Here is a 19,375-nt window from a genome sequence, read left to right on the forward strand (position 1 = left end):
TGGCCGTTGTGTGTTATTTTTGCTTTATTTTATGATTTCTCAGCATAGCAATATTTTGTTGGTATGTACTATCACACATACAGTATGTCCTACACAGTATACTACAAAGAACTCTAGATACCAAAAGAAAATGTCTTAATATGGAAAATTGACAGAGAGAAACTAAGCATAATGGGTAAAAATCTAAGAAACTACTTTACAGAGTTAATCTCAAATTGCTTTGCTTTTCTGTATCCCAACTGATAACCATTCTAGTTCAGGCCCCATTGAGTTCATTCAGAATTATTGCAACCTGACTTCTAACTAGATTCTTTTGTCTAGGCTTAATTGAAAGGAATGAATTTTTTCTCCCTTATTATGAGTATTCTCTATTTTTTAAAGTCAACTTTGAGGTATAAATAACATTCAGTAAAATGGTCATATTTTCAGTGTACAGATTGGGCTTTTCACAATACATTAGTCTAACCACCACGATTAGTGTGTAGTGCCATTTTCATCCATCCAAAGGACTTCCTTGTGCATCTTTTCAGTCATTCCTCACCCTTTACCGCTAGCCTCAGGCAACCCCTGATTTTATTTTGATAGATGAGATTTGTCTTTTCTGATTTATAAAAAATTTTTTTATTAAACATAATGTATTATTAGCCCCAGGGGTACAGGTCTGTGAATCGTCAGGCTTACACATTTCACAGCACTTACCATAGCACATACCCTCCCCAATGTCCATAACCCAACCACCCTCTCCCTACCCCCTTCCACCGGCAACCCTCAGTTTGTTTTGTGAGATTAAGGGTCTCTTATAGTTTGTCTCCCTCCTGATCCCATTTTGTTTCATTTTTTCTTTCCCTACTTCCCAAACCCCCCACTTTGCCTCTCAAATACCTCATATCAGGGAGATCATATGATAATTGTCTTTTCTCTGATTGACTTATTTAGCTCAGCATAATAACCCTTTAGTTCCATCCATGTCGTTGCAAATGGCAAGATTTCGTTTCTTTTGATGGCTGTATAGTATTCCAGTGTGTGTGTGTGTGTGTGTGTGTGTGTGAGTGAATACACCACATCTTCTTTACCCATTCATCTGTTGATGGACATCTAGGTTCTTTTCATAGTTAGGCTACTGTGGACATTGCTGCTGTAAACATTCGGGTGCACGTGCCCCTTTGGATCACTACATTTGTATCTTTAGGGTAAATACCCAGTAGTGCGATTGCTGGGTCATAGGGTAGCTCTATTTTCAACTTTTTGAGGACCTTCCATGCTGTTTTCCAGAGTGGCTATACCAGCTTGCATTCCCACCAGTCAGTGTAAGAGGGTTCCCCCTTCTTGGCATCCTTGCCAGCATCTCTCATTTCCTGACTTGTTAATTTTAGCCATTCTGACTGGTGTGAGGTGGTATCTCATTGTGGTTTTGATTTGCATTTCCCTGATGCTAAGTGATGTGGAGCACTTTTTCATGTGTCTGTTGACCATCTGGATGTCTTTGCAGAAATGTCTGTTCATGTCCTCTGCCCATTTACTGATTGGATTAATTTGTTCTTTGGGTGTTGAGTTTGATAAGTTCATTATAGATTTTGAAGACTAGCCCTTTATCTGATATTTCATTTCCAAATCTCTTCTCCCATTCTGTCAGTTGTCTTTTGGTTTTGTTGACTGTTTCCTTCGCTGTGCAAAAGCTTTTGATCTTGATGAAATCCCAGTAGTTCATTTTTACCCTTGCTTCCCTTGCCTTTGGCGATGATTCTAGGAAGAAATTGCTGCAGCTGAAGTCAAAGAGGTTGCTGTCTGAGATCTCCTCAAGGATTTTGATGGATTCCTTTCTCACATTGAGGTCTTTCATCCATTTTGAATCTATTTTTGTGTGTGGTATAAGGAAATCGTCCAGTTTCATTTTTCTGCATGTGGCTGTCCAATTTTCCCAACACCATTTGTTGAAGAGACTGTCTTTTTCCATTGGACATTCTTCCCTGCTTTGTCAAAGATTAGTTGACCATAGAGTTGAGGGTCTATTTCTGGGCTCTCTATTCTGTTCCATTGATCTATGTGTCTGTTTTTGTGCCAGTACCATATTGTCTTGATGATGACAGCTTTGTAATAGAGCTCGAAGTCTGGAATTGTGATGCCACCAACTTTGGCTTTCTTTTTTAATATCACTCTGGCTATGTAAGGTCTTTTCTGGTTCCATATAAATTTTAGGATTATTTGTTCCATTTCTTTGAAAAAAATTGATGGTATTTTGATAGGGATTACATTAAACGTGTAGATTGCTTTAGGTAGCATAGACATTTTCACAATATTTGTTCTTCCGATCCATGAGCATGGAACATTTTTCCATTTCTTTGTGTCTTCCTCAATTTCTTTCATGAGTACTTTATAGTGTTCTGAGTACAGATTCTTTGCCTCTTTGGTTAGGTTTATTCCTAAGTATCTTACGGTTTTGGGTGCAATTGTAAGTGGGACTGACTCCTTAATTTCTCTTTCTTCTGTCTTGTTATTGGTGTATAGAAATGCAACTGATTTCTGTGTATTGATTTTATATCCTGACACTTTACTGAATTCCTATACAAATTCTGGCAGATTTGGAGTAGAGTCTTTGGGTTTTCCACGTAAAGTATCATATCATCTGCAAAGAGTGAGAGTTTGACTTCTTCTTGGCCAATTTGGATGCCTTTAATTTCTGATTACTGAGGCTGATTACTGAGGCTAAGACTTCCACTATTATGTTGAAAAGCATTAGTGATAATGGACATCCCTGCCATGTTCCTGACCTTAGTGGAAAAGCTCTCAGTTTTTCTCCATTGAGAATGATATTCGCTGTGGGTTTTTTTCATAGATGGCTTTGATGTTATTGATGTATGTACCCTCTATCCCTGCACGTTGAAGAGTTTTGATAAATAAAGGATGCTGTACTTTGTCAAATGCTTTTTCAGCATCTGACTGAGAGTATCATATGGTTCTTGTATCATATGGTTCTTGTTCTTTCTTTTATTAATGTATTGTATCACATTGATTTGCGGATGTTGAACCAACATTGCAACCCTGGAATAAATCCTACTTGGTCATGGTGAATAATCCTTTTGATGTACTGTTGAATCCTATTTGGTAGTATTTTGGTGAGAATTTTCACATCTGTGTTCATCAAGAATATTGGTCTGTAATTCTCTTTTTTGATGGGGTCTTTGTCTCGTTTTGTGATCAAGGTCATAGGGGCCTCATAAAATGAGTTTGGAAGTTTTCCTGCCATTTCTGTTTTTTGGAAAAGTTTCAGGAGACTAGGTATTAATTCTTCTTTTAATGTTTAGTAGAACTCCCCTGGGAAACCATCTGTCCCTGGGCTCTTTTTTTTTTGGGGAGATTTTTGATGACTGTTTCAGTCTCCTTACTGGTTATGGGTCTGTTCAGGTTTTCTATTTCTTCCTGGTTCAGTTTTGGTAGTTTATAGATCTCTAGGAATGCATCCATTTCTTCCAGATTGTCAAGTTTGCTAGCATATTGTTGCTCATAATATGTTCTATAGTTACTTGTATTTTTTTCGTGTTGGTTGTGATCTCCCCTCTTTCATTCATGATTTTATTTATTTGGGTCCTTTCTCTTTTCTTTTTGGTAAGTGTGGCCAGGGGTTTATCAGTCTTATTAATTCTTTCAAAGAATTAACTCCTAGTTTCGTTGATTTGTTCTACTGTTTTCGTTTGTTTGGTTTCTTTTTCATTGATTTCTGCTTTGATCTTTATTATTTCTCTTCTTCTACTGGGTTTAGGCTTTCTTTGCTATTCTTCAGCTCCTTTAGATGTAGGGTTAGGCTGTGTATTTGAGACTGTTCTTGTTTCTTGAGAAAGGCTTGTATTGCTATATATTTTCCTCTCAGGACTGCCTTTGCTGTGTCCCACAGATTTTGAACAGTTGTGTTTTCATTATTGTTTGTTTCCGTGAATTTTTTTCAATTCTTCTTTAATTTCCTGGTTGATCCATTCATTCTTTATAGGATGCTCTTTAGCCTCCATGTGTTTGAGTTCTTTCCAACTTTACTCTTGTGATTGAGTTCTAGCTTCAGAGCATTGTGGTCTGAAAATATGCAGGGAATGATCCCAATCTTTTGGTGCTGGTTGAGACCTGATTTGTGACCCAGGATGTGATCTGTTCTGGAGAATGTTTCATGTGCACTAGAGGAGAATGTGTATTCTGTTGCTTTGGGATGGAATGCTTTGAATATATCTGTGATGTCCATCTGGTCCAGTGTGTCATATAAAGCCTTTATTTCCTTGTTGATCTTTTGCTTGGATGATCTATTTCAGTGAGGGAGGTGTTAAAGTCCCTTACCATTATTGTATAATTGTTGATATGTTTCTTTGATTTTGTTACTCATTTATATGGTAGGCTGCTCCCACGTTAGGGGCATAGATATTTAAAATTGTTCGATCTTCTTGTTGGACAGACCCTTTGAGTATGATATAGTGCCCTTCTTCATCTCTTATTATAGTCTTTGGCTTAAAATCTAATTGATCTGATAAAAAGATTGCCACCCCAGCTTTCTTTTGATGTCCATTAGCATAGTAAATTGTTTTCCACCCCCTTACTTTAAATCTGGAGTTGTCTTTGAGTATAAAATGAGTTTCTTATAGACAGCATATTGATGGGTTTTGTTTGTTTATCCATTCTGATACCCTCTGTCTTTTGATTGGGGCATTTAGCCCATTTACATTCAAGGTAACTATTGAAAGATATGAATTTAGTGCCATTGTATTGCCTGTGAGGTGACTGTTTCTGTATATTGTCTCTGTTCCTTTCGGGTCTACTACTTTAAGGCTCTCTCTTTGCTTAGAAGTCCCCTTTCAGTATTTCCTATAGGGCTGGTTTGGTGTGTACAAATTCTTTTACTTTTTGTTTGTCCTGTAAGCTTTTTATCTCTCCTTCTATTTTCAATGATAGCTTAGCTGGATATAGTATTCTTGGCTGCATGTTTTTCTCATCTCGTGTTCTGAATGTATCATGCCAGTTCTTTCTGGCCTACTAGGTCTCTGTGGAATAGTATGCTGCCAATCTAATATTTTTACCATTGTATGTTACAGACTTCTTGTCCCAGGCTACCTTCAGGATTTTCTCTTTGTCACTAAGACTTGTAAGTTTTACTCTAAGATGATGGGGTGTGGACCTATTTTTATTGATTTTGAGGCGGGTTCTCTGTGCCTCCTGGATGTTGATGCTTGTTCCCTTTGCCATACTGGGGAAATTCTCTACAATAATTTGCTCCAATCCTTCTGCCCCCCTCTCTCTTTCTTCTTCTTCTGGAATCCCAATTATTCTAATATTTTTTCATCTCATGGTATCACTTATCTCTCGAATTCTCCCCTTGTGGTCCAGTAGTTGTTTGTCTCTCTTTGGCTCAGCTTCTTTATTCTCCATCATTTGGTCTTTTATATCACCAATTCTCTCTTCTGCCTCATTTATCCTAGCAGTAAGAGCCTCCATTTTTGACTGCACCTTATGAACAGCTTTTTTGATTTCAGCTTGGTTAGATTTTAGTTCTTTTATTTCTCCAGAAAGGGCTTTTATTCTCTAGACAGGGTTTCTCTAATATCTTCCATGCCTTTTTCAAGCCCAGCTAGCACCTTGAGAATCGTCATTCTGAACTGTAGATCTGACATTTTACCAATGTCCATATTGATGAGGTCACTAGCCTTTGGTACTGCCTCTTGTTCTTTTTTTTGTGGTGAGTTTTTCTGCCTTATTTTATCCAGATAAGAATATATGAACGAGAGAATAAAATACTAAAAGGGTGGCAAAGACCCCAGAAAAATGTACATTAAGCAAATCAGAAGAGACCCTAAATTGGGGGGAGAAGAAAGAAGGTAAAAAGAAGTTTAAGAAATAATACATGTTTTAGACTGGTGAATAGAACAGAGTTACCCATTTGATTTTGGGTGTATTTTGGTCTCCTGGAAAAAACTACCTTCCAAAATTTTAAAGAAAGAAAAACTTATATATGTACTAAAATAAGGGTAAACACAATGAAGGGATGAAATATGACTATAAGGATGAAAATTTTAGAAAAATTCTAAAAAAAGAATTGATAAGGTAAGTTGGTTGGAAAAAGAAAGTGGAGGGAATTTACTCAGGCTGGAGACTAGAACAAAGCCCTGTGCTAGATTTAGGGTATATTTTGATCTATTAGAAGAAATTGTATCCCAAAAATTTTTTAGAAGAAAACACCCTATATGTATTCAAAAAATAAAGTTAGAAAGATAAAATATGACTATAATAATGAAGGTTTAAAAAGTTTGTTTTTTTTTTTTAAGGAAGGTAATGTTGAATTAGTTAAAAAACGTGGAAAGAGGAAAAGTAAAAATAATTAGAATAAGAAAAAAATTTTAAAAATTATTCAACTTTGCAAGACTAAAGAATCATGGGGAGAAAGCCATGAACTCCATGCTTTGCTTTCCCCTCCTCTGGAATTCCGCTGTTCTCCTTGATCAGTGAGCTTGGTCTTGGCTGGATGTTCTTGCTGATCTTCTGGGGGAGGGGCCTGTTATAGTGATTCTCAAATATCTTTGCCCAAGGCCGAAATCTCTGGCCCGGAAGAGTGGAGAGGTGGGGCCCCCTTCTCAGTGCACCCTTGGAGAAAAGCACTCAATCACTCCCGTCTCCCTGGCTTCCAGCCCCGCTCCAAGCTCACCCAGCCTGTGACCAAGCTTCTCTCTTTCTGACACATAGCCCCATTTGGAATCTCCAAACCTAGCAGATTCCTGCCTCCAGAGAAGGAAGGCGGGTTTCCCCAGATCTGCCAGTTACGGGGTCCCTGCTTAAAGAGCAGTGGCCTGATTGTGCCTGGGATCACAGTTTAAGGTAACCCCAAGCTGAGAGCTCACTCCTTGGCTCTGACTCTGTAGCCAGCTTTCCCGCTCTGATACCTGCAAACTCTGCTACAGTCAGCCCTGATCCTTCTGTGACCCTGCGGTACCCGAGACTGTATTGTCTCCCAAAGGGCTCCATCCCTGCTTCGCCTCTGGAGTGATGTCCCTCAGTGGAACATACTTTTAAATGTTTGAATTTTGTGCTCTATTGCTCCACCGCTTGCCCTGGAGCTGGCCCCTGCCCCCGCAGTCTTTCTTCCCTTTGCTTCAGATTGACTTCTCCACATGTTCTACCTTTTAGAAAGTGGTCAATTTTCTGTTTCTAGAATTGCTGCTCTTCTCTTCGATCTCCTGTTGGGTTTGTAGGTGTTCTGAATCTTCTTTCCTAATGTTTTATATAAATGAGGTGATTATGTGTAATTTTTTGTGCCAGCTTCTTAGCATAATGTTTATGAAATTTACCCATATTCATGTATTTCACATATTAGTTGTCTTTCTTATTACTGAGTAGTATTCAATTGTATGGATCTGCACTTTGTTTATTCATTTACCTATGATGTTCATTTGGATTATTTACAGTACTGGGCTGTTATTGGGGTCTGCAAACTAAGAGTCCAGCCCCGGTTTTTATTAGAAAGTTTTAGTGGAAAGCAGCTAGCTGTGCCCATTCCTTTTGTATTGTGTATGTCTGCTTTTAGGCTACGATGGCAGAAATCCGTAGTTGTGATAGAGACTGACCACAGTTCTCTGGCAATTTAAGAAGAAATTTTTCAGCCTCTGCTATTATGAATAAAGCTGCCATGAATGTTCATGTACAGTATTTGGACACTTGTTTTCATTTTTCAGTTCCTAGAACTGGAATTGCTGGGTCATACGGTGATTGTATGTTAAAACATATAAGAAAATTGAGTTTATATGAAATTAAGTTTATAAGAATTGCTGATCATATGATAGGTGTCATGTTTAAGTATGTAAAAAATTGCTTTATCCAAAGTGATAGTATCATTTAATATTTCACCACCAGTGTATGAGAGTTACATTCTCTCCGTATCCTCTCAAACTTGCTGTATTATCAGTTTTTAAATTCTAGTGGTTGTATGATAGTATCTTAGTTTGATTTAATTTTTACATTTTGATAACTAATGATATTCAAGTATCTTTATATGCACTTACTAATTATTTCTATGTCTTTCATATGGTGAAAAATCTGTTAAAATCTTTTGCCCATTTTGGTATTAGGTTGTCTTCTTAAGTTGTAAGAAGTGTTTGTATAATCTGAATGCAAGTCTTCTGTTAGTTATTTGTATTGTGAATATCTTTCCCCATTCTGTACCTGAAATTTTTTATTAAAAAGGGCTTCATTGTATTTCTCCAGTTTTCTAGTTGATTAAAGTGGGAGGGTAAATCTTATCCGCTTTGTTAGTCAGGGACAGTAGATTTTTTTGTTCATTGCTGTATCTAGTGCGTAGCATAAAGTGCGGCAAAAACTAGCTGTCCAAAGGTGTCTTCTGAATTAATATTTAGAATGCCAACAATAGGAATCATGTATTACCTAGACTGATTTCTGAGAATAAATGAGTTATTTTTCCTTATTATCATTCTTTCAATTATGAAAAGTAAACATGCTGTTTTGTTCCTGTTGAAGTTTAAAAGGTGATACTAGGGCATTTTGGTCTTGGTGGCTGCCCTCCATCTTCTAGAAGGTATTCATTACTCTTCTGTGCACAACTATTACCCACCTGAACGTTCATAATCCATTCACACTTTTTTGTGTTTTCAAAACTGATTTGTTCTATAGGTGTCTTTTAGTCATTAGTCACTGAAGACCCAAAGAAAAGTTTCTAGTAACATTTTGTTCCAGTTACTTAGAAGAAAAGCATGGTGTTCAGTGTTTCTGCACTAACAAAATTAATTTCATATGTAGAAAAGAGTGATCCTTGAATTAAAGTTTTGTGGGCAGTTTTTGTTTTGTTTTGTTTTTGATAGATTTAAAAATTTTTTTTGGAAATTTTCTAACACATGCACCTTTTCTTTCAAGATTGAAGAATGAAAAGGCGTTGCGTCTCAACCTTATTGGTAAGCAGATTTACTCATTTGACACTCTGACTAAATTGTAGTGAAGTTCTGTTCTGTGCCTATTTTTCTTTTGATTCTTTTAGGGAATTTTCTTTACTAAACTTAATTAAAACAAAGTAAAATCAATCATTAACTCTTAGAAAGTGTTAATATCTAGCTGTTTTTCAGAAACTAGTTTATATTTACCTACCTACATCTGTCTGTCTTTCTATCTATTTATCTATCTCTGAAGTTTAATTCTAGCTCCCTAACCATTAGAATTAGGAAGGATTATGGCCTAAGTATTTTGGAAACAAATTTAGTGATGTGGATACATGCATCCTCAGTCTGTATCTCAGTGTCACAATTATTTTTGGGGGGCAGGAGGGGCAGGATTGTTAGTAAATTTTTACTTACAAGCCTGATTTCAAAATAGGGACTCTTAGGGGGCGCCTGGGTGGCTCAGTCCATTAAGCATCTGCCTTCACCTCAGGTCCTGATCTCAGGGTCTTGGGATCGAGCTCCATGTCAGGCTTTCTGCTCAGCGGGAAGGGGAAGTCTGCTTCTCCCTCTCCCTGGGTGCGTTCTCTCTTGCTCGCTCGCTCTCAAATAAATAAATAAAATCTCCTAAAAAAAAAAAAAATTGTGACTCTTAGGCTTTTTTTGTTTGTTTGTTTTTTGTTTTGTTTAGTCTTTGGCTTTTCTTGAGCACTGATCTCTTATGCTTTAGCAGGTGATAGAATAGTATTTCTAAGTAGGTCATCCATATCTAAGGTAGGGCCATTTCTTGATCTGTAATATTTGAGAAATCTAACTGAAAGTGACCCTGATGGTCAGATTTACTCTTTGCACAGTATCTGACAGATCTTGCATCGTTAATATATTTACTAATTTGAAGCCCTGAACAGGCCACTTAACCTTTCTTATGTGTGAATAGGAATAATAATGTTATAATCCTTGTAGGATTATAAAGCTCTTAATATATAGCCTGATTTTTAAATACTTGGAACTTCATGTTCTGTTAAGTTTTCTTTCTTTCTTTATTTCTTTCTTTCTACACATCCTTATTGGATAACAAATATATACTAAAAGGCATCTCTCCCACCCCTGTCTCCCAAATTAAAATGTGACCGTTTGCTTTCTGACAGACTGGTTTAATTAGCTTTGAGCCCATGCAAGCCTTTATATTTAACATTGACATAAATTTTGATATATTTTAAACACATTGATGTTGGAAAGTACAATGAATATTCATTGCTTAAGTGATGATTTATGGTGTTAACCTATCTTTGTACTTGGTATTATAGGTGAAAAACTGCAGTGGTTTCAAAGTCATCTTGATCCCCAAAAAGTAGGATATTCAAAGAAAGATGCTTGTGAATTAATTGAAAGGTAAACACTGGGCTCATTATGAGCAAAGGGTCAGAAAAGGGAATTCTCTAACCTGGTTCTTCAAGTGACAGATTGCTGTTCTGGATTTATAGAGGAGTAAATGGGCTTTGTTATCAAAAAGGTTTTAGATTCACATCCTGGTTTAGCCACTCTAGTAGGTTTATAATATTTCTGAGCCTCAGAGTGTTACTTAACCCAGTTTCTTAGGATCAGGAAAGGCTTCTTATGGAAATATTATCTAAAATGACTTCTGAAGAGTAAAGGTTAGCAGATTGAGGTAAGTTAGTTCTTGAAGAGCCTTTAGGCAGAGAGAACAGCTTCACAGTTAAGAGTGACATATTTAATGATCTGCCAGACATTAAATATCATCAAAATAATAGGTTCAAGGAGGGCATTGTGACAAGTACAGTTCACCAAGGACCTCAAGTATCACTGTAAGAGTTTGGACCTTTTCAAAGGACATTGGGAGCCATAGGCTTTTTATAGTAGGTACCTGAAATTATCATATTTAAACCTTAGAAATGTCACAGTAACGAGAATGGTGATGGCCTGAGGGTACATGGCTTTGACCAGGACACTGTTGGAAGGCTGATGGAGCAATCTGGGCAAGAGATGATGCTGGCATATGCATGTTTTTTAGCAGTATGGTGAAAAGAAATGAAGATTCCAGAAATATTAAGAAGATAGAAAGTCTAAATCATTAGTGAAAACTTAGGTATGGCATAAAAGGGAGAAAGTGAAGTCAAGGAGGACATGAACGTCATTCACTTGGGCAAATGGGGAGATGGTTGTACTATTTGCTGACGTAGAGAGCCAAAGAGATGGAACAGGTTTGGTGGGGGAGGGGTGGGGACAGTGGTGGGCACAAGTTCACTTTTGAGGGGTTCAGCTTCCATGGGACATCCAAATGGAGAGTTCCAGGAGGTAGTTGAATATGAGGATCTGGAATTCAGGAGATATTGAATAGCAGGCAGTGATCTGGTTGCTGAAATTTTGGACACAGGTTATCCAGGGACAGTCTGAAGTCTGAGGACATGAAGAACTTAGAAGTATACAAAAATTTCAAGGATAGGTGAAGGCTGGGGTTTGTTTTAAATGAAGTAATATAAACCAAATGTATAGACCTGTAACTCAAATTGCATTCTTATTTCTCAGGTATTTAAATCGATTCAGCAGTGAACTAGAACAGATTGAATTACATAACAGCATCAAAGACAGGCAGGGAAGGCGGCACTATTCCCGGGAGACAGTCATCAAACAGACAATGGAGCGTGAGCGACAACAGTATGAAGGATATGGCCTTGGTATGTTCTCTGTGATTTTCTTTTTTTCTTTCTAAATTCATAGCCATATCAGATTTGTAATTCTTTTCAAAGGTTTCATTTTATTTATTCTATTTATTTAGATTAGATTGAATTTCTTTTTGATTTCCTTTCTTTTGTGAGTATGTCAAATTTATTAATTTTTTTCTTACATTCTCAGAACTGTCACTTGTGATAATGATGTCATATCTTTCTACCTTGACAATAAAATTTTCATCTCCCTCTGGCATATTCCTGGTTTGCTTTATTGTGGAGTTACCACTTGCCCATCTCTAACTACAGCTATGTTTCTTTAGAGTAGGTGCTGTGCCCTTCTTATCTTTCTAATTTTTGAAGGACCAAGCTATCCTTGTTGTAGTCATTCTTGAAGAACTAGAAATCGAACACTGATTCTTAGCATTGAAGCATTTCTTACCATTCTTAAAGACAAGTAGGTTGTTAGTTTACCAACATTATCTTAAGAAAAAGCACTTACGGTAGTTAAGGCTTGCAAAACCCACAAACAGGTGAGGACCCAGAGGCAACATGGCCTGCAAAAGGTATTTGATTGGCTTGTTAATTGTCAGTCTAGGAAAATCTAGCAATTTCACATGAAACATGTAGATTTCTGGCTTTTAAAAAAAATCAAATGGTCTGGTAACATAATCTGCTTCAGTGGAGTAACAGCTTTCCCTTTTAGACTTCATCATATATTCTCAAGTTTGCCATGGCCCTGAACATTACTTCATTCACATTCCATTTCAGGTCCATGTTACAGCATTTATAGTATGTGGATTTGCTTGATAAGTACAGTACAAATGAAATATTTTGTAGCAAATTAGGTTTTTAAATTCTGATATTAACAACACTGAAGTATAGGACCGTAAAGGAAATATCCTGTAAGTAACTGTTGTGTTGGTCCCAGCCTGTTGATAGCGATTCTGTCAGCTAGAAATGCCTGAGGCATTCACCTGGGCCGTTAATACATGAGTTGAGCCCCCGTAGGTATTTCCCCAACCAGAGCCATTTTCTGGCTGGCGCAGCCCTTGTGGTGGTTCTGATTGCAGGATGTGCCTAATAACAACCATCAGGGGAATTTGAAGAAAACAAAAACAAAACAAAACCTAAGCTTCTTTACTCAAAAGGCCTGGAGGGCCACACAGGGAAGTTGAGGGTGGAGAGGAAGTGTGTGTGTGGACCCTGGGGCTCTACCTTTATCAGAGTGTGAAGGTAAGGTGCCTGGGGTTTCACAGGTTCATTCTTTATTGGTGAATTAAAAACATAACTGGGAGTTAGAGCATGAGAAGGGAAAAGTGGGGTCACTTGGGTGGCGATTTACTAGGTTACTAGGACTTTCTAAAAGGGGACTTTAATGGGTCAGGGTGGCCTGGTTTCTTATCTAGTTTTGCTGGTAGTGTGTTATATAGCTGCAATATTTTTATTTGAGAAGGGTATCTTTGATATGGATGTCTAGACCATCAGAAGCTTGGTGTCAGCCACTTATACTATAGTAGTAACACTAGAAACCCTGAAGTAGTTGGCAGTTTCTCTTCATCATTTCTAAGAAGTGAACTTCTTCACTGAAAAAAATAACGGAAAAGAGCTGTAGTATTAGGTAGATGTGATTTAAACCCTTAGAGCTTACTGTATAACAGGATGAGTTATTTAACCCTCCCCGCTCCACCAGGTTTTGTTTTCTTCAATTTAAAAATTGAAATAAATAAATAAATGTATACCTACATTCCCAGTTGTTTAAAAGTTACATGAGGTTTCATTTATCAAAGTGCCTGACACAACCTAATACAGGAAGTTTGGGGAGAGCTTCAAGCACTACTGTCTGTGTCCCTTTCACTGGGTAGTTACCTTGTAAGAACGTAAAATTTGTTTATGTTCATACCTCCCCCTTCTCCTCCTGTTGTGTTTTCTCTGGAACCCACTTTAATTAGCTGTTGTCTCCATCACCCAACGAGTAGAGGTCACTGATGACCTCTACGTTGCTAAGGCGAACAGTTGCTATACTGGGCATTGATTCTCTGTCAGCTTTTCTGAGGCATTTGATACAGATGATGACTTCATTTTCTTTTCTTTTTTTTTTTTTTTTAAATTTAAAGATTTTATTTATTTATTTGACAGATCACAAGTAGGCAGAGAGGCAGGCAGAGAGAGAGGGGGAAGCAGGCTCCCTGCTGAGCAGAGAGCCCGACGAGGAGCTCCATCCCAGGACTCTGGGATCATGACCTGAGCCGAAGGCAGAGGCTTTAACCCAGTGAGCCACCCAGGCACGCTGATGACTTCATTTTCTTATCACACTTTTCATTTGGTAAAGAATACCCAGCCCTTCCATAGTTTTCTTTCTAGTTCAGTTTCTTTAGTTGACTCCTCATCTTCACAAACTAAATATTGGCCAAGGTCCCCATCCTTGGACTACTTATTTTCTACGTGTACCAATTCCTAGTTCATTTCACTCAGTCTGTGGTTTTAAATGCCACTTAAATGGTGAGAACTTTGAAATTTGTATCTGTCGGCCCTAATGTGTCTCTAGAAATCCAGACTTAACATTATCAAACTGGGGTTTATCAAAATCTCTACTTGAATGTCTTCTAGGCATCTCAGACCTGACATTTCCCAAAGCAAAGTCCAGCTTTTCTCCTAAAACTTGCTCCCACACGATCTGTATGTCATACAGCAGCGTCACCATCTGCTCTGTTTCTTAGGCTGGAAACTTGTAGTCACTTCCACACTCCATCCAGCTCATTGGTAAAATGTATTTTGCATCTGATAACTTAAACTGCTACCACTACCACCTCCCTAATCCAAGCCACCATTGTTTGATCTGTACATTGTAAGAGCCTCCCAGTTGGTCTCTGTGCTACTGCTCTTTCCTCCTAGAGTCTGTTCACTACGTGGCAGGCAGATGAATTAACAGAACATGGCCAAGGTCGAGCAGGTACTTACTGGTGATTGAGCTAGCCAGCACAGAAACTCCGATCCAGCATTCTTCAGCTGTGTCACAGTGTTTCTTTCAGAGTCAGGGAGTGTGTCTGGTGAAAGGGTTGTGGTCTCTGACAATTAACATAGGCCTGTTAACATAGGCAAATTGTTACTGAATTCTGCAGGTTTGGAGAAAACTGGATTCTGACACCTCCCCTTCCTCACCCCATTGTGGTATAACTACTTCTGACTCATTTTATTAGGATTTCTTTTTTAAAGAATGGTGTTTAATTTACACCTTTTTTTAAACACTGGACCCCCTCATACTCATATTTTCTGAAACTGTTGGCATAATCAGCATATAGCTATGTTAAGCCTTTTTATTTTATCTTTTTCATTTGTTGATTCTGTGCCGCCTCCTGACGGCATACGGGAGAAAAATGAGGCACAAACAAGTCAGCTGCAAGAGAATGGGAGCAGGGGGTGACAGTAGAAAAGACTGTCACCCTAAAAACTCCTCAGTCTCATATTTATTAGAAAGTCGGTAACAACCAACAAAGAAGGTAGAGTAGATTACACATTGACCATGAGTCTTGCAGATACATAAGAAGAAAGGCAAAATATGTCTGTTCACATAGTACATGACCTATAGTGAGCAAGCCCAAACTAAAGGATTGTCTGACTGACTGCTGATGCTTTCTAGGCAAGGGGAAATAACGGAAAAATGAAGCAGGCGGCATTGCACCCTGAGCGAGCTGGGCATCCCTAGCTGCTCGGCCTCAAGGACATCTATCATCCAACAGAGGCCTGTTGCCAGTACATGTTTTTCTTAAAGTTATATCTAAGCATGCTTGGTAACTAGTATAATTTCTCATAGGTTATATTATAAGCAGTACGTTGTTCTGAGGGACAGTTACAATTCTGGATTTTAATTACTATTTTACTGCATTGGCCATATTCTTTGCAGCAATGTTCCAGTTCTTTATACATGCCTTTTGTGTTTTACTGATAACTATGGTCATGCATGTTGTTTTATGGTAAACTTCATAATCATGGTGAGGAACTGTTAAATACCTAGTTTTTTTTTTTTTTTTTTTTTTAAATTAAAGATGGTTTAAGTTTTATTGAGTTGCTTTGAGCATCTACTGATTATAGTTTGTTTAAATTTTTTTTCACATTTTGAAAAATGTGATTTTTAAAAATAGTAAAGAATACTTCTTAGATAAACTCTGCCTTGCCAAAGTGAAGTATATGCTTGAAAAAAAATTGTACTTCTCGGGTGCCTGGGTGGCTCAGTTGGCTAAGCGACTGCATTTGGCCTGGGTCATGATTCTGGAGTCCTGGGATCGAGTCCCACATCGGGCTCCCAGCTCCTTGGGGAGTCTGCTTCTCCCTCTGACCTTCTCCCCTCTCATGTTCTCTCTCACTCACTCTCTCTCTCTCTCTCAAATAAATAAAATCTTTTTAAAAAGAAAATGTACTTTTCATCAAGAAAATAAATTTAAAAATCTAGCATATTATTTCATGGGATTGATCATTAGAAATTGCCAGGTGCCCTTCATAGATTAAAAGGACAGGGTTTATCTCAGTAATAGGTTTATTTTATTTTACCGATTCTGTGCTAGAATTTATTATTTAATAGCATTTCTCTTCAATCACCTCTTAAACTAAGCCCTTTATACTTGTAAAACTTACTTTTCATATAGCATTATAGCAGTGCTTCGAGATTTTGGTTTGGCTTTGGATTTTCTTGCTCTCTGTCACTTATTCATTGTATCTGAGATAATAAAACAAGGAAACTATAAAATGTTGTGATTTAAAGAACACTGCTTAATGGATATGAATTATTTTCTTCCCCAGATATTCCAGACATTATAAATGCTGGTAATCTGAGAACTTTTAGGTAAGTATATTTCTCTCTATAATTCCTTGAGGCTGCATGTGAAATACGTGAGACATAAATTTTCTTTCCTTTTGAACTCAGACATTAGAGCTAAAAAAAATCAGTGGTTTATTTTAACCTGAACTTCTCTTTTATCAAAGTAATACTTTTTCTAATTTGTGTTTATTTGAAACACCTGATGTACACTAAAATGATAGTGACATGGTGCTTTTAAATACCTTAATATAATACTTAAAAGAACTTGGTCTCACTCTTCCTCCCCAGTTTGTATTTTTTTAAAAAGATAAACTAACAGCAACAGGCTCAGTGGCTCAGAGTTCTATCCCTAGACTGTTCGTAGCACCCTCTTTTAGAAAAGATGGTTCTTGGGAAGTGATACCAGAGAAAAGGTTAAGTTGTCAAGAACTAGTTAGTTCAGAGGTGGAAAGATGATTTCTTTTGTAAAAATAACATGTTTTTCGTTACTGAAACTTTGACTTCCTGCCAATTGTGAAAAGAAAAATAATTTCCGACTGTACTTTGGAGATTTGTGGGTAATACACAGTTACTGCTTTTGAGGTTCTTGATACTGTATGGCCCGCTGGAGTGTTCAGGTTGGGAAGAATAAATAATGGCATAGAGCCTCCTTGTCAATTCTGCCTAATACTCCTGTATTAAGTTGGAAGTTTGGGATATGTGGGAATCTCTGTGCAGTTATTTTTATTGTAGGTTAATGAGAAGATGCAATATGTGTGGACAAAGCAAGCCTTACTTCTTGGGACTTTTTTTTCCTAAAGCATATATTGTTTGTTTGTAGGACATTTGAATCTGTAATGAATTTATAAGCTTTGTTCTGCTGCTTCAGAGTTTTAAATATTGACTGCTTCACCATCTTGCACCCCAGCCACCCTCTCTAAATACTCTTTTATTTATTTAGGGAATGGGATTTCGATCTGAAGAAATTGCCAAACATTAAAATGAGAAAAATTTGTGCTAATGATGCGGTCCCCAAGAAGTGGAAGAAGAAAACTGTTACGGCTGTAGATACAGATTTAGGGGAACTGGAACTAAAAGATGAATCAAGTGATTCAGATGAGGAGATGATAGCAGTGGCCTAATTGTCCTTTGTTTGAAGTAAAAGTAAATAATATGAGAGCCTCAAGTTATATTTGACCTGATTATGTTTAGTAACTGTAGATAGAAGAATTCGCTATATAGCTTCTTTCATCATGGGAATCCCATTTGCAGTTTCAAAAACAGTGTTATGATTATCAGTTAGAAATGAATGTTGCTTTTTATTTACATTAAGTTGCTAAAATAGATATAGTGAGATAAAAGCACAATCTAAGATCCATTTAATCAAATTTCATTGGCAGGGGGAGTGATATGAATAATGACAAAAATGTTTTCATCTTTTCCCTCATGTTTACCTTGGATCCCCTGATCTCACATTCTGGGGCTTCTACAGCAGCATGTTTGCTGAAAGGGTCCTATGGATACTTCTTGAACAATGATGGTAGCAAAATTGGCTTTCAGTAATAGTGTTTCACTAATCTTCCTCTTGAACATCACACCAACTTTCTTTCCTAGTAAAATAAAATGATAGATTGTATTTTTGGGAAATAGACAAGGAAATGTGATACATATTTCCTTGTATTTCCTTGTATACAATATACATATTGTATATTTAGGAAATATACAAGGAAAATGATAGATTATTTTTATTATCTTTAAGCCAGTGTTAAACGATAAAGTAAAAAAATGGTGACTATTTTCATGATGTTGGCCTCCCACACTTAATCTGTTATCTTTTGATAAAGGGGATAAATAATTTCAGGTTAACTGTATTACTTTCTGTTTTCTCATGAAAGATGATAGATTTTAATTGTGGAAACAACTAATGATTAGAGAATCAGTTATTGCAATTGTGTTATTTATTTGTGTTACTTATTCTTCTAAGAGGCTAAATGACATAATTTGGTATTTAAAGTATCATGAAAGACATGGATGTGTTAGAGTGTTCTTCATAGAACTTGTTAAATGCAGTTATCTTTTAGGCTGTTTTCTAAAGAATACAATGTAAATGTATTTGCGTATTTTCAAGAAAATAAATATACATTAATGCTGAAAGAAGTTAACTATCAACTAAGCCTTATTAATAATTTATTTAAATTGTTAATAGTTTTTTATTGTTGAAAATTAAAGATAAAATTTATTTTCGTAATTTTACTTCTTAAAGTTCTGATTATTTCATTTTCAGTGTTTTAACTGATGCTGATTTGCTTTTCTTTAGTACTCTCCATAAAAGTATGGTTTTATGGTTACAGAAGTTTCTGTCTCTTTAGTCAGTGGAATGTGTCCTTTTTTTGAGTCAAAATGGCTATAAAAACTAAATTTTAAATTACAGTAAGGAGAATAGAAACTGTTTTATCCTGTCTGATATTTAAAAAGGCATACTGTTAGAAAAATAACTTCTGAATATGGCAGATCATCCTCCCCATCAGACATTTGGCCCTGGTTTTCCCTATACCATAAAGCAAAAGAGACAACAAAACACACTGCTTGGAACCAGAATAGGTAGATACTTGTTGAATGAATGACTTGACTTTACCACTTAGGATAATGTAGTTCATAATCATATTTTATTATATATCATTTTATATAATAATAATGTGGCAGTAACAGTCAGATTACTCCTGGCTGGACCAGAGTAGCCTAAGAGAATAATGCTTTTATCCTTAATCATTTTCTGTAGAACATGTTTTTTCTGCAGTGATAGCTTTTGCTGCCTTATATAGATTGTTTTCTGGTCAGTAGTATGTTTTTGTAAGATAACATGGCCATGGAACAGAGTAAAAGCAGCTCACTTTGTTGGCAGTTCTGTGCAAATTGGGGATTGGTAAAGTTTTTTTTGTAAAGAGCCAAGATAGTAAATATTCTAGTCATCGCAGCCCAGATGAAATTTC

The 19,375-nt window shown here is 36.9% G+C and overlaps 1 protein-coding gene across 3 annotated transcripts in view; it reads left to right on the forward strand.

The window, feature by feature from the left end:
* Positions 1-18,550, forward strand: part of TMA16 (translation machinery associated 16 homolog) — a 34,315-nt gene extending 15,765 nt beyond the window's left edge. For 2 of the 3 annotated variants that reach the window (XM_032863577.1, XM_032863596.1), the window contains 5 exons: positions 8,887-8,924; positions 10,211-10,295; positions 11,451-11,599; positions 16,388-16,430; positions 17,347-18,550. In XM_032863577.1, the coding sequence (XP_032719468.1) occupies positions 8,887-8,924; positions 10,211-10,295; positions 11,451-11,599; positions 16,388-16,430; positions 17,347-17,527 (496 nt within the window). In that variant the 3' untranslated portion in view covers positions 17,528-18,550. Of the gene's footprint in view, positions 1-8,886; positions 8,925-10,210; positions 10,296-11,450; positions 11,600-11,777; positions 12,504-16,387; positions 16,431-17,346 lie in introns of those variants that run through there. The other variant, XM_032863586.1, reaches the window with a different exon arrangement.
* The last annotated feature ends 825 nt before the right edge of the window (positions 18,551-19,375 follow it).

This window comes from Lontra canadensis, unplaced genomic scaffold (genome assembly GCF_010015895.1).
Source record: "Lontra canadensis isolate GAN:19392208 unplaced genomic scaffold, GSC_riverotter_1.0 scaffold1, whole genome shotgun sequence".
Lineage (NCBI taxonomy): Eukaryota > Metazoa > Chordata > Mammalia > Carnivora > Mustelidae > Lontra > Lontra canadensis.